Source organism: Cryptomeria japonica, chromosome 10 (genome assembly GCF_030272615.1).
Source record: "Cryptomeria japonica chromosome 10, Sugi_1.0, whole genome shotgun sequence".
Classification (NCBI taxonomy): Eukaryota; Viridiplantae; Streptophyta; class Pinopsida; order Cupressales; family Cupressaceae; genus Cryptomeria; species Cryptomeria japonica.
The window spans coordinates 598,120,506-598,145,790 of NC_081414.1; the positions used below are offsets into that span (position 1 = coordinate 598,120,506).

General features: G+C 36.0%; 1 protein-coding gene across 2 annotated transcripts in view; it reads right to left on the reverse strand.

Annotated features, from left to right (window-relative positions):
- Positions 1-21,081, reverse strand: part of LOC131049280 (magnesium transporter MRS2-3) — a 121,307-nt gene extending 100,226 nt beyond the window's left edge. Inside the window, exons 1-2 of one of the 2 annotated variants that reach the window (XR_009106699.2) lie at positions 20,210-21,081; positions 956-1,207 (exon numbers count right to left, since the gene is read on the reverse strand). Coding sequence is in view for 1 of the 2 variants with exons in the window: in XM_057983332.2 (XP_057839315.2) it covers positions 956-1,207; positions 20,210-20,632 (675 nt within the window). In the remaining variant the exon portion in view is untranslated. The remainder of the gene's footprint in view (positions 1-955; positions 1,208-20,209) is intronic. The other variant, XM_057983332.2, reaches the window with a different exon arrangement.
- Between the last annotated feature and the right edge of the window lie 4,204 nt (positions 21,082-25,285).

Sequence of the window (25,285 nt, forward strand, 5' to 3'; positions counted from 1 at the left end):
TGCCATAGTAGAAGTGGTAAATGGCAAGCCGGCAATGCCAAAATTCATTTCATCCACCTTTACAAATTGGGATGCCAAAATGAGGAAGACGTGCTTTGGTCTCAGCAATCCTCCCTTCGTGAGAGCAGGTGGTCGGGAGGCTGTCACCAAGGGCAAATGCAGTTTGGAAGCCTCCTACACAAGGTTGGTTTAAGCTGAACTTTGGTGGTGCCCCCAAGGGCAACCCAGGTGGTTCTGGTGCAAGGTGTATCATTAGAGATTGGGAGGGTTATACCATTGGCAAGTTGTTGCGACCTCTTCCAGTAGGAACAAATAATGAGGCTGAATTTGATGCCCTCATTCTAGGCCTCCGATTAGGATTGGAACTTAAGGTTGAGAACATAGAGGTGGAGGGGAATTCATCCTTAGTTGTGAATGCAATTAGAAAAGGAAAAATGGTGAGTTGGAAACTGGCTATGGACACCTTGCAATCGTTTAAACTTTTTCCCATCAATCATACCTACAAAGAGGCCAATTTGGATGCAAACAAGCTAGCTAATGTAGGGGTGGACGAGATCGGACAAAGATGACTAAAGACCAACAAGTTGGGCATGGCAAATGATTAAATGTTTCAAACAGAAGTTCAAAGTCGAGGGTGAAATGTATTTAAGAAAGAGTGCTTCGAAGGGATAAATGTTTCATACAGAAGAGTAAAGAAAAGGCAAATGACATTAATGAAAAATTGCATGAAATTGCATGTTATCCTTGTCCCTTTACTGTAATCTCATCGTAACCATGGGATTCTAAATCTATGTCTCTTGATGCTTATAGAGTTCTAATTAGCACTTAACACAGAAAAGACCATGAAAAACTTGGTGGAATGATGTGGTATAAACTTGTTCTGCAAAGTAAATGAAAATTTCAAAAATACTCACAATGTTGTCTTACACTATTAGAAAAAAGAAATATAACATACCTCAGACTCCAGGCAGCTACATGCAGCTTCAAGACAAGCTTCCAATGCTCTAAATTCAAATGGCAGAACTTTTGGACCGTTTTCAAAAGCATTCATCTCCACCTTCAAATAATTATATTTTGTATCAAGTCTCTCTGGAAAGGAGTTCTCGTCCACAGTTTGTGGAAGTTCTCCATTATTAGCATCCCTTGATAACAAGGTTGTCATGTCAGATTTTGAAAGATCCACATCCATGTCACTGTTTCCACCTTCCTTTATGCAGTAAAACAAATACGGTCGGAGTTAAATTAAAAATGCAGGAAACAGAAATAATCTAACAAACTGGTAAAGTTATTGCAGTTTATTTCATTACGAAAGGATTTTAGACTGACAACCCTTATTTATATTTCCATTTCAAAGTATTTAATGATATTTTGTCTTTGAACATTTTCATCAGAAGCTTCTGATGTCATTATTTTATATCATTAGTTTCTGTATGGACAAAACATGTTGCTTTACATGCAGAAAGGTCATACAGCAGCTAAATGAGTGATGAAGAAAAATGAATGTGAATACTAGTTTCTGGCATTTAATTAACCTTCATCTATACTACTTCCATCCTTCCTGTCATGTCCCTACCATGACACTCCTCACAACCTATTTTAAAGAAGAAAAAAATAAAAAGACACGTCTATACATTCAGAAAATTGTCTTATGAAATAAGACTTCACAATTTTCTAACAGTAGCCCATAGGTATTTGTCTCCTTAATCTGCAATTTGATCAAGCCAAGGCAAACAGATACTAAATCTATCCTTTCAATCCAACCCCGATGCTTAGGACAACATATACACAGTGATTACTGCACCAAGGCATAGAGTGGTATTTATTAATAATAACTAATAAGTGATGAGCAGCATTCACAATAGTACTAATTAGAATATGGTCAGCAATTTAAATTAGTAAACAAACATTATATTAAACAAGACAAACTAAGGGCAACGATAATTGAAGCGGCAGTTTAGTTAAAGACATACGATGGTCAAAGGGGCATCTTCCTTCCCAACAGACACCACCTTTAGAAGAGACATCACTGATGGAAGGTATAAAAGAATTACATCAAATCATCAAGAGGAGGCAGCAAAGAGTAATACAAGTGTTGGAAACGAATAAGAATTGGGGACTCAGAAAATATATAAATATATATATGTATTCCACAGCAAAACATATTAATCGAATATCACACAATTTGTCATCATGGAAGGAGAAAAATAAAAGACATAGAGTCTGTATAAAGAGGAGATCAGGATCAAAACATTATCAGCAGCAGAGCAGTAGACTGGTATGTTGTATCGTGCTTATGATCATATACTTGTTCATTTGTGTTGTGTCATGTCTGCATTTCTATATATAAATGTAAGACAAGTTATTGTATATTCTGTTATAGATGCATACAAAGAAGCATTGTCAATAAGATTGCATTTGATCATAATAATAGATCAGATTTACACTTAATTTCTTATACATTCATAATGCATGAAAGACTATTATATTAATGGCCTATTCTTTAATCATTCACTATTGCCTGGGAGAGGAAAGGTTGGTGTGTGTAGAGAGAGACGGAGTAAATCCTCACAAGATAGGTAAGCCCAAGATGGGGGATGGAAGGAGTCCTGAAACCTTGAGGGAGCCTACTTGGAGACTGGTTTCCAAGTGCCCTATGATAATAAACCCCCGTCCTCCATTAGGGTTAGGAAAGAAGTAAGGATGGGGCTTAAATATAATAATTATTGATTGTATTATGAATAATTAATTGTTCTCTATTTTTAATAATCTGATTATAGGAATGATAAGTGTAGTGATATATGGTTTAATTATGGGAAACAAGCTTACTCCCAATAGGGGACATTACAATTGGTATCAAAGCATAATCCTGCGAACCTGCTGGACAAACCTACTTAACTGCCATACAATTAGTGTTAACTATTTCTAAGTGGATAAAAAAACAAATAGGCCAACATTGTGTGCCTTTCATATGTATGCTTATGCTTGGCATGTATTTCATGCCCTATGTGTATGACTTCGTGAACACTTCATGCCTTAAGAGTATTCACGTGTACTACTTCATGCCTTATGTGTATTAATGTGTACTACTTCATTCCCTATGTGAATGCTTTATGCCTTACATACTGCTTCATTCCTTACATGTATATTGCTTCATGTTTTACATGCATGCTGCTTTGTGCTTCATGCCTTATGTGCTACATGTATGCTTTATGCCTTGAGTGTTTTATGTGTATACTTCATACTTCATTCACTACATGTATGCTCCATACCTTAAGTGAATTCATATGTATGCTTCATGCTTCATGCGCTACATGTATTCACGTGTATGCTTCATGTGTAGTACCCCTTCTCGATCAGACTCTTCTTGGAATTATGTTTTACTTCAGTTGCCTATTCAGTGGAACATTATTGTTATATGTGATTCAGACTTTATGCGATGTTATTTCATGCTTTAACTAGATATGCGATGTATGCTTTCATGCAGTATTTCAGTACTTATGATTAATGTTATGTTTATGGATTATTGTCATGGACTGACACATTTACTTTATATGTGCGATGCGTTATTTGTATGTTTTGTGTTTGCAAGTGTATGGGATGCGAGGGGATGATTTTCCTTCACTCACTCCGATGAGACAAGGAACGTCACGATCCTCTTTCATCGGTGTGTGTGTCGTGTCTGTTTATATATTGGTCTATATGCATGTGTGGTTCGTTGATGCAGGACATTGCAGGTACAAGTACCGGGTAGGTACGGGGTATCGACTCCACCTGGTTTCACAAGTCTGAGCGTGCCTTATTTGTCCGATGGGAGTGGAGATAGTTGTTGGACCCTAACTTGACCCGCAGTCACACTCATGTGGGTGTTGTCAGTCGGTCATCTTTCCCATTTGAGCAGTATGCGAGTCATAGTGCTTGGGTATTGTCGTTTGGCGAGTTGTCGTTTGATCATTCCTCGTTTTGCGTGCTTCTAAATATTTGAATAGTTATTTAATTGAGTGAATGATGTTATTGCGTTGGCGTAATTAGTTATTTATTATGCTCGAGTTTATTGATTTAATTAAATAAATGAGTTGCTAGAATTAAATGGTTAAATTTGCTTACTTTATTGTGTTAAAGTGGTATTAAATATTGTGAAAAGAAATAAGTAAATGTCTTGCCATTTAAATTTTGAATGCTTGTGTTGAAAGAAAGTATCATGAAAATGGAAAATAAATAAATAAAAGCATTTCCCTTTTACCTTTCTAATTAGCTTTTAGATTTTATAATGTTGAAAAAAAGAATTGTTTATGGAAAAAGATAAATCTGATTTCTTTGACATTTTAAAATAGTTTATTCCGATTGGTGGAGAAAACTTTTAACCTAGAAAGTTTAGGTTGAAAATATATTTTTCTCGTATATTCTTGGGAGTTCACGAGAAGAAGAGAGGCAGATTTTTGAATGCAAAATTTGGAAAACCATTTGGAAGGAGGAACCTAGAGTTGAAATTGGTATGTTAGGTGGGAAATCTTCCACAAGTTTGCTTCCTGGATTGCTTTGAAGGTTGGATAGTCTTCTTATTGTTTTGCAATTAAAATTGAATGTTGAGTTTTCTTCCTGTGTGTTTGTTCAAAATTTGTGAAATCTTATTGAAGATTCTTGTTGGATGTTGGATTTAAAAGAAAGAGTAGTTGTTATTGTATTTTGTTGAATTCAAATCAAATGTGTGCATGTTGAAAGAAAATGGTTCACTTTTATATTTGTTGTGTGTTGTATGTTCTTACAAAATCTAGTTCTTGGTTTATTTCCTCTATTTGGTATACTAGTTTCTATTTGCATGATGCAAGGATTCTTCCTATTAGAGAAGAAATGAAGAAATTAATCAAATCCCTCTTATCTCTCTTAAATTTTTCTAATTTTTGCCCAAGATCTTTATATATTTGGGGCTCTTGTGTTTTATTAGTTTACAAATTTCCTTATGGAAGAATATCCTTTCATATTTTAAATTTTGGCACTGTTTATGTTCCCCATGAAAATGTGCAAGGAATGGTTTAGATTTATACTAATTTTAAAAAAAAATAATAATAATAATAAAATAAATTAAACCATGCCCACGTGGCGGGCTAACCCCACCATGTGGGACGGTAGTGTCTTGCTACCGCGGGTAGCAGCACTACCGGTCGGTAGTGACTGCTACGCGAGTTAGCAGCACTACTGGTCAGTAGTGGCTGCTACCGGACGGTACTGGCACTACCGCACTACCTACGATAGTGCCTGCTACCGGTCGGTAGCAGCACTACCGACAGGTAGTGTCTGCAGCCTTCCGGCAGCAACACTACCCGCGCCCACCGCTTGCTTTATTCCCCCTTAGCGGATGTTTAATACGTGTTCGCTTTTTTTTTTAAAATGCAATGAAATTTAAAAGTTAGTTTTTTTAATGTTAGTTATTTAAATATATATATATATATATTTTATTTTCTTGTCAATTCAAGGCTAGGGTTATTAAATCAAATTGATAAATTTGGATATAATGTGGAAATAGATAATATGTTTTAATATAATTCATATTTTATTTGGTTAAATATTTCATATGGATTTTATTACTTTGTTGGAATATTGAATTGGAAATTATATAGGATTGAATGATGTTTTTGAATATTGTATTAAATGTAGGGTGTTTTATTCTATTTTCAATCAATAAATTTGCAAGTGTTTATGATGCTGATTTTCTCAAAGATTGACAGGGTTCAGACTTAGTGAAATTAGTTTTTCTTGCAAAGAGTATCATTGGTGGTTATTTCTCGTCTATGATTCAGTCATCCTATTGCAGCATATTTTGTGTCTCTTGACCAAGTGATGTATGATGACCTCATTGTCTTAACCATGTAGTGTTTTTCCTTATGGTTAACCAAGAGTTAGTATGTCTTTGTTTTGACCACTTGTATTTGGATAGTGGTGTTATGGTTGTCTGCTTTGCTGTAGGGTCCTGTTGACGTGTATTTTGTACACCATCATACACAGAATAAAATACCTAAGGGTATCTTATCCTCTCTTGAATAAAGTCGCTAACTGCTGAAGATTCGCATGAAGGATCAGTTAGGATGACTTCAAGGTTCCTTTTGGTAGGGTCTCTACATGTGGATAAGCTCCAGTGGTATGATGTGATTTGCTGGAATCACAAGGGGACTTACATTGAACTTCCGATCTGCTTTGCTGGAACACAGGCTCTGACTAACTTAGAATTGAAAAATGGAAAAAAGGATAAGGGCGAAGAGAAGATCTAATCCTAATACTAAGAATGTAGGAGTAATGACTTGATTTTTGATGAAACTCTAACTAGGTCTTGTTTTGACATCAATGGAACATCTACACAAGACTAGTGCGATCTTCTAAGGGAAGCTTTATGATGTTCAAATCATCACCGCAGGCATAGATACCATCCAAGTTGATGCATATCAATGAAGAGGCAACAAATTGAAATTGAGCTTAAGCTGAACGATTCCAGTTGACTACACAAGGCAAGTCTGCAATCAACAAACTGCTAGTAGTATGGATATAAGAATTCCACCATCAATCAATCACATTTCCTCCATTCATCTAATCATCTACCATCTAAGATTGAAGACTCAACAAGAAACCATGCAAATTGCGAGAAAACGACATATTTCACCATTACTTCAATGAAAATGGAGTTTGTTTACAATCAATGGCAACAATTTCTTGCCTTGTCCTCCTATTCTACTCTAATTGCTATTCTATCAATTTCTAAATACTCTCTACCTACTAAGTGCCTTCAACTATTTACAACTCTCTCTAATCCTCCTTTACAAATGAAATGTTTGGGCTTATATAGTGCCCACAATACAATTTGATGGCTTAGATCAATTCAAGATCAATGGCCAAGATTTTACAATGAAAAACCCTAATTAGGGTTTGTTACAACCATTACATAACATTTAATGTTTGACCAATGATAAAATTGTATTGCTTGGACACATGTCCCTTCTAGAAAAATCGACCAATGGATAGCCAGGGTAGGTACATCGGAGTTTGTGCCACCTTCCATGAGTTAAGTACATTGAATCTGGAAATGCTGAGGTGGACCACACTGACTGGAGGAGTGATGACTGGGACGCCACCTCATCTGACACTTGTAGCTTGCTAGATATTCAATTTGATGTCGTTGAGAAACTTGCTTTAATTAATTCATCTGGATCTATTTTGCTTCTTCAACGAGCCCTTGTTCTAGCTCCTTGCGTCCTTGATGTGCAGGAAGATGATGTACCTCGCCTTGGAACGCTGGATTGAAAGAGGTCGCCCATGTCCTGGCTAAGACCGTCCCGGCGAAGACCGTCCTGGCGAAGACCGTCCTGGATCCGGCTTGATTTTCCTTGAAGAGACCTCCATTTGATGCCTACACAACATTTCAAAATTAGTACCATGATTTTGCAATACATAACATAAATTAGAGAGCAATTTTTTAGGAAACTTAATGATAAGTCCTTTATTAATCATTTCCTAAAAACGACTGAGCTAAGGGAAAACAAAATTTCAAAATTCAAAATTTAAGCTATGACGATCATCGTTCAAAAACAATAAATCCATATCGCCATACCTCTCTGAGAGCTTAACTCTAAAATGCAAAACAAGGAATTTGCCTAGGCAAAATTTGAAATTCGATAGTCTTGATGTGATCTTCAAAAGAACGTTCCTCTTATCAACTTCGCCACCCTTCAAGTCTTGGACGTGATCTTTGGCAAGTTCGCCCAAATTGAGACTAAGCTCGCACCTCCTTTGTATTCTCCAAATCGCATGCTAATGAAGGATGTTAAATGATGATTTGAAATGAATAAACCACCTTCCCTTTATAGGCGCTTACCTTCATATTGATCTTAGGCCGACTTTGGTAAATAAGACAAATTTAAAATAAACTTAAAAGGCCGACCCTTGTAAAATGAAACAAATTTTAAATCAAGCGCCCCATTTGATTTTTTATTAATTAATAATTAATTATTAAATGCCTTTATTATTTAAATTAATAAATTTCGACTTTTATAAAGGCAAAAATAATTAATAAATATCAAGCGCAAATTTTAAATGCCATTTTTAATTAAATTTGCAATCCATCGATTTTAGCATTTAAAATAAATTTAAAGAAATGTGTTTGAGCGCCAAATTTTTGAAAATGAAATAATACGTACCTCATCGCCCTGGTCCCTGACTGAGGGACAGGAGCGATCCATCAATTTGGTCTTGATTCTTGCAATTTTGACGTCCAAAGTCTTCATTTCTACGTTGAATTTGCCATTTTCCTTGGGATCTTCGAACTTGATTGACTTATCCTTGCGATTGAATGTCCTTTTGTGGTGATATCGCCCTGGTCCCTTGAAGAGGGACAGGAGCGATCCTTATGTCCTGGCTCAAATTGGCAAGTTTTTGATCTTCGTTTTTCGTTCATTGCCTTTCAAAGGACGTCCCTGACCTAGGCTATCTTTGCATTGTCTTGATTTTGTCGGAACATGAGTGTTTTAGTAAAAATCGCCTTGGTCCTTGTCCAAAGGACAGGAGCGATATGAGTTCCTTGGCTCATTTGATAACACTTTTACGTTCAAAACTCTTGCATATCATCTTCAAAAGACACCTTATACCTTGTATGACCTTGCAAAACATTGACTCAACGTGATTTTTGCATGAATTAGCCAATATATTCAACATCGCTCTGGTCCCTTCCTGAGGGACAGGAGCGAACTTCAAGTCTTTGGGTTCATGCTTGCGTTCTCCAACTTGCAATCACTATCATCGTGCAAAATAAAGTTCCTTGATCCTTCGTGATCACTTGATGCTTGATAAACTTTCAAATTTTATGCCTTTATGCAAATTTCGCTCTGGTCCCTTCCTGAGGGACAGGAGCGAACTGGGATATTTTAGTGCAAATCTTTCAATGTTGATGACCTTTGATGCTTTGTGCTTGACGAAGATGCCTTAAGACGTCCTTGCCACCTTGTTCTTCGCCTTGGAGTGTCTTGAATTTGGAGGGACGGCAATATAATCATCATATCGCCCTGGTCCCTTGGAGAGGGACAGGAGCGATCTTGGCTTTGTATGCTTCACTTCACTTTGTCACCTTCAAAAACTACCTTCAACGGCTTCGTAACGTACCTTTTCACTTATTCATGCCTCGGGATCCACTCAAACTGGGCAAGAAAATCATCTTAGACAAAAATCGCTCTGGTCCCTCCCTGAGGGACAGGAGCGAACTTAAGCATTTTGGTCCCTTGTTGGCGTTTCATAATCTTCAATTTGTCTTAAACGCGTTCATCTCGCCTCCTTTCTTGCCTTCAAACATAAAACTTGCTTGGTCTTTGCCTAGATCGTACCTTATGAAGAATTTCGCTCTGGTCCTTCAGTGAGGGACAGGAGCGAATTTGACCCTCTAGGTAAAAACTTCATCATTTCGTTGTTTTTGATCAAGTCTGGATGCTCTATCATGCTCATTTCGTCCTTCACCATGCCTTTGATGTCTCGATTCATCCAAACAAGGTCAGGAATGGCTCAACTAAGCATTTTCGCTCTGGTCCCTTGGTGAGGGACACGAGCGAATCGCCTTGGTCCCTTGGAGAGGGACAGGAGCGCTTTTCGCTCTAGACCCTTGGAGAAGGACACGAGCGAAATTTGACATTTCCTTCTATGTTTCTTCTTTCTTATACTTTAAGTTATATTCCATATATACTTTCAGGATGTTTGAGAGTGGTTTTAGACCTCTAGGAGTTATATTGCAAAATCTAGTTTTTGGAGGTTTTTTCAGTTTCCAGACTTAGTCAAATTCAGGATCAGGGCATTCCAGACTTAGCCAAATTTCAGGATCTGGACATCACTCAAGCCGGACTTGCTATCCTATGTGATCCCCTGGGCAACGTTCAAAATGCAAAGGCTAGCTAACAAAACACTAAAAAACTTAAAGAACAAACCCTAAAAAGCAAAAAAAAAACATGGGTCCCCATTTGCAATGGGGCGATGTGTGAAAACGTCACAACAGGTCCTCGTAAAGTGACCATGTTTGTTTAGTGTCCTATGAGAGAGTGGCTTTCAAGTGGGGGTCGCGCCCGAAGTGGATGGCAGGATAACCCCTCGAAAGTCAAATAATAAGTGATAACCTAATAATTGATTAGGGGGTGGGTAGTTTATAACATTATATAAGATATTGTAACCTGTGCATGGTTGAGTGCTCGTATAGGCTCATGATGTAGTGGGAAGGCCTGGAATGGCAAACCGACCACCTTGTCTTCACGAAGGGTTGGTAGAGTCCGCATGAGACTTAGATGGAACCGAAGGTTCGGGAAAGGTTACCAAGATAACCCAGGATGGGGGTCGGGACCTATGGAGGCCTACCTAGGGTAACCATCTTAAGCTATGCGATGACATTCTCTCTTTAGGGTCACTTGAGTATTGTGATGTTGAGTTCACCTGGAATATTGTGGAGTCGTATTGTATTGTCATGGAGTCGTATTGTTCTGTCGTCCACGTCATGCTTATGTTTGCTTGAAGGTCCTCTGCTATCTCCTAGCACGGTGGGGTGATTCCATTTTTGGATCACATGGTCGGGTGGTAGTGCCACTTCCCATCGGATGTTCTTGTTCGTACCTTCATGTGAGGATTGGCTTCACAAGTGTTCTTGTGGTTCATGACTCATGCTCTATCTCATGTTGGAGATTATTGTTCTTTGGAGACCTATGTGGTCAATTGTATCAATGAATTGATGTAACCTTGTAATTTGTAATGATGTGAGTTGTAAACGTTATATGTTTTATTGAGAGCCATGTATTGGAGGATCAATGTAATCCTGGTTTTGGATGTTATTTATCAGCTTCTATATGATTTGTATAAACGCCTTATCAAAGAGAAAATTATAATGTATCCTTTCAATCTTTCAATGGTGTAATCTGTTTTTGCATATGGCTTAATATGTTCTATGAGTAATTGATGGTTAATTGGATTAATCATAATTATGGAATTTAACTTTTAGTTTAATTCTTCGTTGGTAACCCTTTAGGAATTTTGGTGTTAGTCTTCCGCTTGTGTTATTATTGTGCATTGTAGTAATTAATGCACTTATTGTGATTTATACTTTTAAAAAAAAATTATTTCACCCTTAGTTGTTGGTTTTCCTTTGGGGTTCCTAGCGGGGCATTACATCATGACTTGAGTGAAGTTATGTATCCATGTGTATGCTTCATGACTTCAAAGTGAATTTATGTGTATGCTTCATGCGCTACGTGTATTCATACGTATGCTTCATGACTTATATGAATTTATGTGTATGTTTCATGACTTCAGTGAATTTATGTGTATGCTTCATGTGCTACATGTATTCACATATGCTTCATGACTTGAGTAAAGTTATGTATTCATGTGTATGCTTCATGACTTAAAGTGAGTTTATGTGTATGCTTCATGTGCTACGTGTATTCACGTTTATGCTTCATGACTTAAGTGAATTTATGTGTATGCTTCATGTGCTAAGTGTATTCATAACTTAATGAATTCATTCTTACGTGCTACATGCTTCATGACTTACATGTATTCATGCATATGATTCATGCCTTATGTATATTCATGTACTTTACGCCCTATGTATAATGAGGTGCATACCTCATGCTCTACGAGTAATCGTATGTATAAATCATGCCTTATGTGCATACTTTATGATGCTCCCTCATGCCTTACACTTTATGTATATTCATGTATATGACTCGTGTATGTGCTTCACATGTAGGATTCATGCCAAAAGTGTTTTCTGCACATGTTTCTCATTTATCACTTGTATCTTATTTATGCCCGATGTCTTACAAAGATTATATGTATGCATCAAATCTATGTTGCTTCATAGTAATAAAAATGCTAACAAATGAGACTCTATGGAAGCTCACAAAGTACACTTGAATCCTTTTGAGATACAATAATTATCCATCAAGATTCTGCCATAATCTATTAAGACGTAAAACCTTTCTAAGTATTTGGAGTTGAAGATATCGATTAGTCAAAATAGAAAACTTAAGGTGATAGTTCCCACAATCAGACTTCTGAAAACCAAGTGAACACAATTAGAGGGCCCTCACTACTAAGAGTGGTTCAACAAAGATCTAACTCCTCAACATGGTTGGGCGAGATAGGTTCCTGCAAAGGAATTACTAATTATAAAAACAAACTTCTCAAGTCAATAAGGAATTTGAGGATGAGTTATATAAATATCAATCTCTCTAGTATGCTCAGACCAAGGACAGTTCAATGGATATTAAACTAACTTAATTAAGAAAGTTCTCTATCAAAGTTTTACACAGATCTATCTAACAAGCTCAATAAGGCAAGAATCTTCTATCAACACTTCTAAGTGACACTAGAGTATAACAAGCCATGCCTTCAATTATAACAATTGTCAGCTATACTTTCAATAGTCAATTAAAATATTTGTAATTTTCATATGGCCATTCCATTCAAGAATGAAGGTGAATATCGATTAGGATAACTCCTAATACACTATAAATGTCAAAAAGAATAAGAGGAAATTATATTCTGAAAGTTTAGGACTTGGAAACCTTCGCTCACAATAAACATAAGGCCAAACAATCTTTCCTTTTAGGGTTGAACTATGATACCATACATGTAAAAGAGAAGAAGTTTGGAAACTTATGATTGAACTAGCCACAAAATATGAAGGACCAAAAAGAGAAATAAATTCATTCTTCCTGAGAAGAACATCGCAATCAAGGTCATAGATGTGTGTCAAGTTTCTAATCCACGTCTTAATATACAAATTCTTTCCATAATATTAAGAAAAATCTACAATATCGGGCAACAATAAGACAGCCTAATCATCTCCTTACATTTACAAAGTGATGTGTGGGAGAAACTCACAAACCTTGCCATCTCTAGATTCTACATTACAGGTTTAGTTCAAAATTGTGACTAAGGTGATATCAGAGTTGCGCAATAGAGGCTAATGGCATCATAAACTCATAAGGTTGATTTTGATTCAATGAATGCTAACCTTGCTTGAGGACAATCAGATTTCAGCGGGGAAGGGGGGAGACTGTCATGTCCCCGCTATGACACTCCTCACAACCTATTTTAAAGAAAAACAAATTAATAAGATACATCTATACATTGAGAAAATTGTCTAATAAAATAAGACTTCACAATTTTCTAGCAGTAGCCCGTAAGTATTTGTCTCCTTAATCTGTAATCTGATCAAGCCAAGGCAAACGGATACTAAATCTATCTTTTCAATCCAACCCAATGCTTAGGACAACATATACACAGCGATTACTACACCAAGGCACACGTGGTTAGTGTGGAACAGCGATTCCATTACTGCAGAGGTAGAGTTGTATTTATTAATAATAAGTGATGAGCAGCATTCACAATAATACTAACTAGCAATCACACCGAAGGAGGTTCAAGAGATATGACGATAGGAAAGTAAAGGGAAAATATAAATGAATTGTACCAATGCATAATTAGCTATATAAAAATATAGATCTAAATGAATATCTTTGTATAAAAAAATTAGGTATATAATTTTGTTGAATTCTTCATTGTTTTGAGACAATTAAATTGCTTTGAACAATTAGCACCTAGTTTGGATCAAACAAAGTTACATAATAGTGCCTCTTTGGCTTTTTCTTAGCTCCTCTTTTAAAGTCCTAACATTCAAATGGATTGAAATACATTGTTGTCAGATGAAAATTGTATAATTTGTAACCATTTTACTAGATCTTTTGAGAAATAGGATAAATCTTTTTCTTTTCTTGAGCATTGAGTGTTCAAATGTAAAAGACAAAATGTTATATTTGATTAGTTGTAGTATTTTTTTTAAAACAGTATAAATGTAAGAGATTGTGCAACTAATTGCATATACCTGAACTTACTATTGTGAAAAAATTGTAGGTGTCCTTTCTTTCCAATGTTATATTAATATAATTTATATTTTATTATGATTGATATTTTTTATACTATACTAATACTATATTTATTTTACAGGGTGACTCATGTAGTACAGCGGTTAAAACACTTGTTGGTGAAACCGCCACCAAGGTTCAAATCCCTGCTGGGTCGCTTGGCTTGCAAGCTTGGTACTTTCGTTGGGCTAGTGTGCTCGTGGATTTGAACAGCAATGGTGTTCGGCACCTTAAAAAGTGCCCATTACCAATTTTTTAAAAAAAACCTAAAAAAATATTATATTTATTTTACATCATTATTATTCTTTATGTAAGATAGTATTAATCTGATATTAATACAGTATTATTAATATTAGGTTAAGATATAAATCAGTGTCTATTGTGAAATTTAATACATAGAAAATGAAAGTCGAAGGGATCATATTTGTATATCTATTATCAACCATTCGGTGAGGAGCACTGACAAACTTTTTGGGATTTTTATTTAAAATAAAAATATGCTCTTTATCTGATGGGAGGTATGCAGATCTTTGTAAAGACTTTGACTGGCATGATTACACTTGCAGCTGAAGGAGAATTGCATATTGTATTGGCACTATCACCATTTAGGGGTATGTATAGTATAATTATGTTGCAATTGGGTAAGTCGGGCAAAAACACCTCATGGTTCAGTTACATTGCCATTAAACTGCAAGATACTCTTATCGATTGGATATTTATCTGTCAAAATAAAACAACAGCATGTATTTTCTTGTAGCAGCTCTTGGGCTATTGGTGGTAGCACAAAGAATTGTGAATAAACTTCATTAATATCGAGCCTATTAGAGGTGCACGCAACATAACAAGTGGAAGCTAGTGATAGAAATGACAGAAGAAGACCATTAATGTATGAGGACACAAAAGGGTGGGCTACGTGAGGATGCAAAAAAATAAAAAGAGCGGGGTCCATGAGAAATGAAATAAGAACAGGCACATAGGAATGGAATTTGAAGAGACCCCATCCTTTGTAGTTCGATGGGACTTTTGAGCTATAAAATGTAAGTTCCCTTTAAAAAAGAGGCAGCGCTGATTGAGTAAACTGAGGCACCGTGTGTAGCTGCCGACAAGAGGGAAAATAAAATCTACAGGGGCTGTGTATTGAATGTGCAGAGAGAGTGAGAGGCCAATAGAAGGCCCAAATTATGCATTTTTTGTTTGTGGATTTGATTTGAATAAAACTTGTAATTAATTGTTGCAATTTGAGTGAGAGTCTCTATTTTATGTTGAGTGTTTTGAGTTGGTTGGCAAAGGGGAAGAATTCCTCTTGCATCAGCATCTGTCTTATTTCATTTGAAGCGAGAAAACTGCATATTTCTTGGCAGAAATAGGCAGAGGCCAATGCATCATTACAATTCATGTGGCTTAATTAAATACACAAGGATTGGAATCAGATGTCCATATGATTATTAGGAACCTGTCATTGACCATCTAACCATTCAATTGAAACAAACAACAGTCAGAGGTCAATGCATCATTGAAAATCATTTGGCTGCATTAATATAGAAGGACTGGAATCAGCGATTGGAATCAACTGCCTAGATGACTATTGGAAACCTTCATATACTACAGTAACCATACTACCAACCATCAAGATCTTGGTGTACCAGTTCTGGGAAGTTATGCAGGGGATTTCTTAAATTTTCTATGCAAACAATGACAAACACCAGTAAAACTTTAGGAGTGCTTTTTAAATTTTATAATAAAATACTGGAAAAAAAGGAGATAACATTTTTTAAATATCAATAATGTTTTTAATAAGCATTTCACATCTACCATATCAGAGTGATGTTAGAACAAATTTTCCTGTGGGTATGCATATGTTTACAACAAAACCCTAAAATATCTCATCTACGGAAATGATCCCTGTAAACCAAACTAATCCCTATAAACCAAACTAATCCATTGCAAACTGAAACAATTTAAAACCAAAGACTATATACATGTCCGTTCATGAGTTTTATTTGAGCACTGTTATATTAGACAATTTAGTATGCAATATTTATAGGAAGATAGGGCGGTGGTAGGTGGCAGAAGACACAGCGGCGCATTTTACAGGTTTATCAGTTCCTAAAATTTCTTAGCCAACCACCACAAATTTGAATGGTTGTCCTCAGTTTTGAACAGCAAGGCATTTTTATTATTTTAACTGCCTCTCTTTTCTCTGAGGATGATTACGGATTTCTCAGATACCAATCTTAAACAGATATTTGCTGGGCTCTAAAATATCTATTTATTTGGTATGCCGTTGAGATGTTTCTGTATACCGTGAAGATGTTTCTGCATCCCGTGAAGATGTTTCTGACTAAAATACTGCTGGTTTTAAAGCGTGAGACAGGTATTCCATCATTTTGTGTACTGGCAAGTCCACAATAGAAGCCTATCGGCTAATTAAAATATGGTCAGCAATTCAAATTAGTAAACAAAGATTATATTAAACAAGACAAACTAAGGGCAACGATAATTGAAGGGGCAATTTATTTAAAGACATACGATGGTCAAGGGGGCATCTTCCTTCCCAAGGGGCACCTCCTTTAGAAGAGGCATCACTGATGGAAGATATAAAAGAATAACATCAAAGTTTCAAACCATCAAGAGGAGGCAGCGAATAGGAAGACAAGTGTTGGGACTCAGAAAACATATATATATATATATTCCACAGCAGTACATATTAATCGAATATCACACATATCATCATGGAAGGAGAAAAAGAATAAAAGACGTGGAGTCTGTATAAAGAGGAAATCAGGATTAAAATGTTATCAGTAGCAGAGCAGTAGACTGGTATGGTGTATCGTGCTTGTGATCGTATAATTTTTCATTTATGTTGTGTTATATCTGCATTTCTATATATAAATGTAATACAAGTTATTGTATATTCTGTTATAAATACATACAAAGAATCATTGTCAATAAGATTGCATTTGATCATAATAATAGATCAGATTCATACTTAATTTCTTAGAGATTCTTAATGCATGAAAGACTATTATATCAATGCCCTAGTCTTTAATCATTCGCTATTGCCTGTGAGAGGATAGGTTGGGCTGTTGAGGGAGAGGTGAAGTAAATCCTCACGAGATAGGTAACTCAAGATGGGGTATGGACGGAGTCCTGAAACCTTGAGGGAGCCTATTTGTAGACTGGTTTCCGAGTGCCCTATGACAGTAAATCCCCCTCCTCCATTAGGTTTAGGAAAGAAGTAAGGATGGTGCCTAAATATAATAATTATTGATTGTATTATGAATAATTAATTGTTCTCTAGTTTTAATAATCTGATTAAAGGCATGATAAGTGTGGTGATATACAGTTTAATAATGGGAAACAAGCTTACTCCCAATAGGGGACATTACACTTCCTCTCATATTATCCTCTGCTGGTGATGAGGCTGAAGCAAAGATGCATTTTTTGATTCAAAAAATAACACATATGAACCGCTGCAACGTATTCTTTAAAATCTTTGCCCTCATTTGAACCATAATATCTTTGATTTATGGAAGAGATTAACAAACCAAACAATGAAAACTACTATGCTACTTGGTTGTACCCAATGACAGTGGCATGGAGGGATTAGAGTTCTGTTATGAACATAAATGGAGGACTGTCATAAGAAAATGCAACACAAACACGAGATTTTATCTTAAGAAACACCAAGGGGGGTATATCCAAATGGTAGAGGCAATGGCACTTCTACCAGACTATATTGCTCCAATAAATAAGTATCACTACAGATACAAGGAATCAGCTCTTTCAAGTTTGTTTCTCCACTTTCAGCTTTTTCTGCACCTTCTTGTTGCTATAGCTTTAATTCTACTCCTCCCCTCGATCTTGGTTGTAAATGAATTCTTATTGAATGCTGGAAAACTACTAACAGGTGTTAGAAGTACTCTTGTACAGAATTTGACGAGCTTCAAATTCTTGTTTTCCATATCAGAATGAAACTGTCTCTTGTCATCAACTGGCAATTTAGTTTTCACCGTGTCTATTACAATTCCTCCCCTCTACTGGAACCTGACAGTTCCAAAATCCCTGACTATTCAAAATCAATGGTTTCATCCTGTTGAGATCTGGGGTTAACGTCAGTGCCTAGAACCTGCTGGAGTGCCTTAATCTTATGATGAGCTTTCCTCCAAGATTCCATATAGATCATCCTTTAAGCAACTTGATGTAATATAAGATTCCAAAATTAAGCTTAATCTATCTTTGTATCCAAAGCAATATCCATCCACAACTATTGTCCACAATGTATATCTTAAAAATAGCGATGTTATTTACTTTTAGTCCCATTTAAACTTATTGAGAATTTGGTTGAAATACATTCATAAGTTTTGCATTCATCTCATTTGCATATCTTGTATCATTTTTCTTTGGTTATCATGATATTCGTTCTACAGATAATGTTTCTTAAAAATAAAGAAAATTCTATTGCTGGCTATGAACTTGTCTTTGATACAATGCTCTAGTAAGAATATTTATTTTTTAAGGGGATTGAAGGTATTTTGATAGCAATAAATTTGTCAGGTCCAGGAAGATTGCATCATCATCGTTGTCTTCCTTTCTAACTTTGCTAGGATGAGTAATTTCCAAGGTGATTGCCTTCTTGCTTGGGCTAAAATGTCTTCATTTCTTTTCTTAGAATTTTTTTCTTTTATATTGATAATCATTTACAATTATTCTACTCATAAAAGCATCAACATGAGATCAATACATACTCTTGCAAGCACAACCATGAGACTAATATTAGCTCCTTTTGAGCAACCACACTAGAAACCAACTGCGGAAGACCAAGAGTCACAACTTAGAGAGTCACAATTCAGAAACTACCACAACATTAGAAGCCAACTATGGATGACCAAGAGTTGCAACTTAGAATTCCATATTAGATGTCCCATTGAGATTTGAGATTGGATTTCCACGTCAAGCACCCAATGCTTTAACCAATTAAGCTCAACCCCTTGGACTTTTCTTGAATTTTATGTTTTATGTTTCCTACAGTTATATTTTTGAGCCTGTAGCTTATCTTTTTATTTGGTCTTCTCTTTAAAGGATTGCATTTTTTCGTATAACTTTTCTTTTGAGCCTATCTTTGAGCGATTTCAAGACAGTTCATATATTTGTTTTTACAGCCTTACTAGCATGGCATCTGCTATTTCACTGAGATCAGTCTTGATCATGTTTTTTCAAGTGTTCTTCTCTATCAATTTGATTCAATATTTCACAGGGTTTCAAGTATAGGGAGATGCAAGGGGCAAAGGAACATGATTCGGAGATAAGTTTGAGACAACCCCAAATTTCCTGGGACGCAGCTCTGCCTTAAAAACAGTACAAAGATACTAATTTTATATCGAAAATGTTTTTAACTTTTTACAAAGAAACAAACATTAACTCTAAATCAAAACATGTTGAGTTGGATTTTCAAAAACACGAAAAATGAACTGCAGATAATAATCAGCAACTGCTCAATGAAACTTCAGATGCCACAGCAAATGCTTTGATGCTAGAGAAGTAAGTAGACTATGGCAAAAAGAAGAAATCAAAGTTATTAGAAAAAGACTATTGTAAACCCACTCTGCTCTTAAAAGAAATTATCAAGAAAAATTAAGTTATTTGAAATCCGCAATATCGTCTGGCATCTCTTGTATATTGAAGAAATGTTGTTCGGTACTTCTACAAAAACAAAAACAAAAAACAGAGACAGATACGGCATACGTGATGGCATCATTTTCTCAAATTTTGAGGTTAATACTTAGTGTTAGGGTTTAGACAGCAGGGCTTACTGGATCTCATGACCGCCCCGGGAAAATTTGCACTAAAACATTGCTCATCTCTCTCTCTCTCTCTCTCTCTCTCTCTCTCTCTCTCTCCTGATCAACCTGCTTATGTTGTCTGCCCTACCTGCAATACGCTGTCACCTATTTGATTGAATTGAGGTTGACTAAGACATCTTTGACATCAACCCATTTGAACTGCACTCAATTCATACGTAAAGGCCTACTGGAGATGTTTAATCTATACCTTAATCATTTTATCTTCCTCAGGCCCCCAGGACACTTTTGCAAGTCAAAGGCAGGAAAAAAAGGCTTACTCTTATGCACTGGCATCAACAGCAGACCTGACCATACCCAAACTTTCAGATAGTTTTCATGTTTCTGGGTGATATTTTTTAATCTAACATTAAAAGTTTGACATGTATACCGAAATCTCGGGAAATAAAAATATTATAAAATTGGGCCTCATACCGGCTGCACGGGGGTATTAGACGCATCAGATAACCGGCGCTGGAGATCAGCAACAAAAGGAGCCACAGCGGGATCTCTGGAATTAAGCAGAAGAACCTCCTGCGCAGTAATAATTGCCTTGATATGCTCCAAATTGATGACAATAGCTCGCTCTCGGCCAAGTACAGTAGACGGATAAGAAAGCAAAGGATCCAAAATACGCAAATCACGAGCAGGAAGCCCCGTGCGGCGCATGATTGCATGTTTTCCGGCCTCCACGACCTGTGCCTGCCCGGACGAGTCGAGCAGCAGCCATGCCCTCACGCCTACGCCCTTCTTCTTCGCCCCTACTCCGCTTCCTACGCCGCCACCGCGTGGACCGTCCTCCGCCTCTTCACCGCCGCCACTATTGGCCGCCTTAATTGCAGTAGCCCTCGCCCTCATTGTCTTCGAAGTTTTATCAGACGACTTCAAAAAATTCGATCACGGCAATCTAATGTTTACATTTCTCAGCTGCAAGATCTCCGCATGTTTGTCATTTTTCTTTTTATAGCTTGAAAGTTTCTGACTCTGCACCACGGAGAAGATTCACATGCGATGTATACGGAAAAAAATTAATATTGTAGAAAATAAATCATAGTTCAATCGACTGCCTCTGTATTAGCTATTATGAGTACGATTAGTACAGTTTTCCACAGGCTCTGAGCGCTCAGGCGATAGTACTGATTTTACAGGCTCTGAGCGCTAGTATTGCCAATAGAGTGACGCAAATTCGCTGTCACATCTATTGTATGGGACGGTGAACATGAAGTCCAAGCTCTATGGAAAGAATCTATACCTTACATGTTTCGAAATTTTCTCCACTGTCAACGCCGAATGTGATAACCTCCGAGTTCAGATTTGAAATGATTTTTTATTAGACTCAAAACGGTGTACGGGCAGCGTACACCGTAAACTATTTTAAAACCTGTTGGTTGTTTGTATATTTTTGGTATTTGAAAAAAAAATTCTCTTTTCCCAAATTGGCTAAAAAAAAAAAAATGCCTAATCAAAATAACAAGTGCCACATATGGTTAGTACAAGCCATTGCTGTTATATAGTAAACAAGTATTATTATTAATATTTATTTTAATTTATTTTTTTTTATTATGTTTTAATGTTAAAAAAATAAAGTTTGTTTGAATTATTTAATCATGTAAAGTTGAAGTTATGTAATTTTAAATAAAAATAGTCAATGTGCTTTTACAAATTTAAGTTTAAGCAAAATAAAGATTATTTCTATAGTTCAAGAAATAGTAAATTAATCTATCTTTTTTTTTTAAATTTAAATGGTAATAATTAATATAATATAACTATATAATAAATAATACTTATGTATAAATTATTATATAAATATTTATTTAAATTTAAAAATAGAAAATATATATTCAATATCTATTAATAATTTAAATATATTTGATATAAAAAATTGTATTATTTATTTGTTTAAGATTTGTCATATAAAAACAGTATAAAATATTAGAAACAATAAATTTAAAACAAAATAAAATAACATACACACATATACATACATATACACATCTATTGATTGATTTAGTTATTTAATTAAAAATAATCTTTTGATTGCATATATCTAATATTCTTTTTATGTATAATATATATAATAATAATAATATTTAGTCATATTACCCGTTAATGGGTCCTTGGGGGTTGATCCTTTTTCAGATATAGGGGATGTCATATGGGAACCACCTAGTAAAGAGTGGATAAAGGTCAATTTCGACGATGCTTCAAGAGGAAATCTGGGAATCTCAAGTGTTGGGGTGGTGGCGAGGGATGATAACGGGTCTATCCTCTTCAAAGGAGCACAACGCTTGCAAGATGGCATGAATAATGAAGCGGAGGCTCAGGCAGCACTTCTGGCAAATGAGTTGGCTTTAAATATGGAAGTCCAATGGCTGCATTTGGAAGGAGATTCTTAGGTAGTTATTTACGCAATTGCTAAAGGCAACACTCCATGTTGGAAATTAAATCATTTGGTGTCTATGATCCAAAAGAAACTCAAATCATTTGTGGAATTTTGTGTCTCCCATGTCAGGCGAGGAGCAAATGCAGTGGCAGATTTGCTCTCTAATATTGGATGTGATATGGACAATTATATGGCCAAGTGGTGGAAAGGAGATGGAAGACTGTGGAGGTGGTCTTAAATGTAGTCTTAGGAATTTGCAGCCTACAATATGTAAGCAAAGGAAATTTTTGGCAAGCACACCACGCAAGCTGGCGCTTGCTCTTTGAAAGTGGTAGTTATCCTTGGCAAGTCGCACGTTTTAGTGAGGGTGGAGGATGGCAGCAAATCTTTCGTGCAATCTCATGGCATTTACGCCATCACTCTTGCATTTATTACTCATCCCAAATGATAGCGGAGGAATTTATTTATTTTTGGTTTGCGAGCTAGAGCTTGTGTGTTTCTTAATTGATGCAATACTTTGTGGTTGTTATGACATTGTCATTGCAGAAGATGGAGTGTTTTCAATTTGCAGGTGACTATGGAAGCAAACTTCACCCTGCGCACAGATAAGAAGTTGGTGTCATTCCTGGGCAAAGTGACAAAGAAGAGGATGCAGGGACTTTTCCATTACAAGGCGAAGAAGCTGAGGAGTGCGGCTCGCCTCATGCTTGCAGAAGAGGTGGTGTATATCCATCATCGATGTCGGACGAATATGGAGGTGTACTCCTTGATTTTGGCATGGGCATGCGAGTTTGAGTTGGAGGTGGAGAAGATCAGACTCACATTGACCAAACCGATTGATGGGGAGTACTTGATCAACCTCGACTCACTTCTGGAGTGGGTTGTGCCTCGAGTAGGCATTCGTATCAAGGAGGGAGATGACCAGGAGGAGTTGTTGTCTTTTGTCCATGGGTCGGAGGATGATCTAAAAGAACAATGTCGTGAATGTGCTCGTATTGGATGGGAATCTATGAAGCTATGTGTGAAACTAATTAGGGCGAACGAAGTCTTGAAGGCTTTAAAGGTTGTTGCATGAATGGAAGTCAGTAGAGAGTTGAGAGATAGGTTTAAGGAAGGTTGGGTTGTTCAGTTGCTGGCGAGCTTGGAAGGTGACCTCGACTTTGAATGTCTGGATTGCATCCCAAAGATGAAACGTGAAGCGACAAGGGGTAAAGCTTCAGTCGCCAAGGAGGGAGGGGAGAAGGAGAGCCAGAGCGACAACGAGTGAGTGGCCATCTGGCCATTTTTTTTATATGCTTTAAAATTTTACTGTTAATAGTTAACTTTTAAACTAATTTCTGTAATATTTGGGTTTGGCAGGAGCAGCACTGAACTGGTTCTTTTTTTGACCTGCATAGGTTGTATGGTTTTTAGAACATGTTGTATGGTTGTCGGTAGTATGGGGGTTTGTTGTTTACAACATGTAAATGGATTATGGGAGAATGTATCTATGTATGTTTTAAATTCTGCATCAATATAATACAAAAACTATTACCGATCAAAAATATATATTTAGTCATATTATAATTGTATTATCTATAAAAATAGAAATTTTAATTTTTAATTCTAATTTTTTATGTTATCTATATTATTTATTTTAATTTATTTTTTAAAATCTATATCTATTTTTTTATTTTAATTATATTAATTTCAAATTAAAAAATTTAATGAAATTAAAAAGAGCTTTGATTCACCTAATATATCATAAAAGTGAACAATTTTTTATTACTTAGCTAACAGCTAGTACTAAAAATAATAATAGTATATTATATAACTCAACCTAACTAAAATTATTATAAAAGACACCTAATCAAATAATAATAAAAAGTCTTCAGATTAACTCTAATTAACACATAAATAATCTAAAAGAATGACACCTTAAAAAAGGGTAAGAGAGGATTTGTAATTTTACCTAAAAGGAATAGAAGAAGCATTTCATCTTCCATATTTTTAACCGTGCAAAGGTGGATAAAAAATTAAAGTCACTAGGTACTATAATGGAATTTTTTTTCATATTAAAATAGTTCAAAACATATACATCATAACCATTCTGAAGATGTCATCAAATTGGTGTCCTACATTTTACATGTTTCTACTATCTACAGTATCATTTTTACATGTATATCAAAAAGGCCATAGCCCTGTGTCAGATCACTTGGTTTTACATCATGAACCGTATATAAGGGGATTAGTACAACAAAATTGCCTCCTGTGTGAGTATACATATAGCAAAAAGAACCACATTGTTCACTAAGCTCCTACAAATTTCTCCCCAGTCCTAGGAGAAGGCTCATTTGGATCTTCAATCTTGAGTCTCTGCATATATTGTGCCAATGCTTCAATCTCCTTTGGATGTAGCATATCCATATGTTTCTTGAAGTATTGAACAGATTGGATATCTTCCTTGCAAATCTGAAGAGCACCTTCCCTGACCAGAATCATGAACCTGTCTTTAGAAATCTCCAAGACAGTAGAAACATGTGCCATAATGTAAAATTGTGTGAGTTTACTATTAAACTCAATAAGCCTCCTCCTCTTGTTTTGAAAAACCTCTCCATTTCTTTCTTTCCAGATAAACCACAAGACTTCACGAGAAAGGACAGACTAGAACCGATTCATCCTAAGGTCAAAAGATTTTACAAAACCAGCAAGGATTTCACTCCAGGAAGGGCCAGGCCAATGGTTCCAAACAATAGAAGGGCCAAGGAAAATGGAGCACACACCAAGGGAAAATTCACATTCAAAAAATAGGTGTTCAAAGGACTCCTAGACATTACACACACCACATCTAATAAGTTTAAGACCCTCAGTGAATAAAAAGGAACCAATAGCTAATTTTTTCAAAAGAAGAAGCCGTCTAAAACAAGATTTCTTAGGATCAATGAGAGAATGCCAAAAAAAATCAAAAATAAATTGTCACCTGGACTTAGGCCAATCAAGACCCGAACACTGATTAACTCTAGTGAAGATTGAGTAGTCATCATTCAACATCATGTAAATCTGCTTAGTAGAGATGTCCCAAAAAGAAGAACCATCCAACCATTTTAGTTGCATCAAAAAGGAGTCAGTATCCAGAATCTTACCAAGGA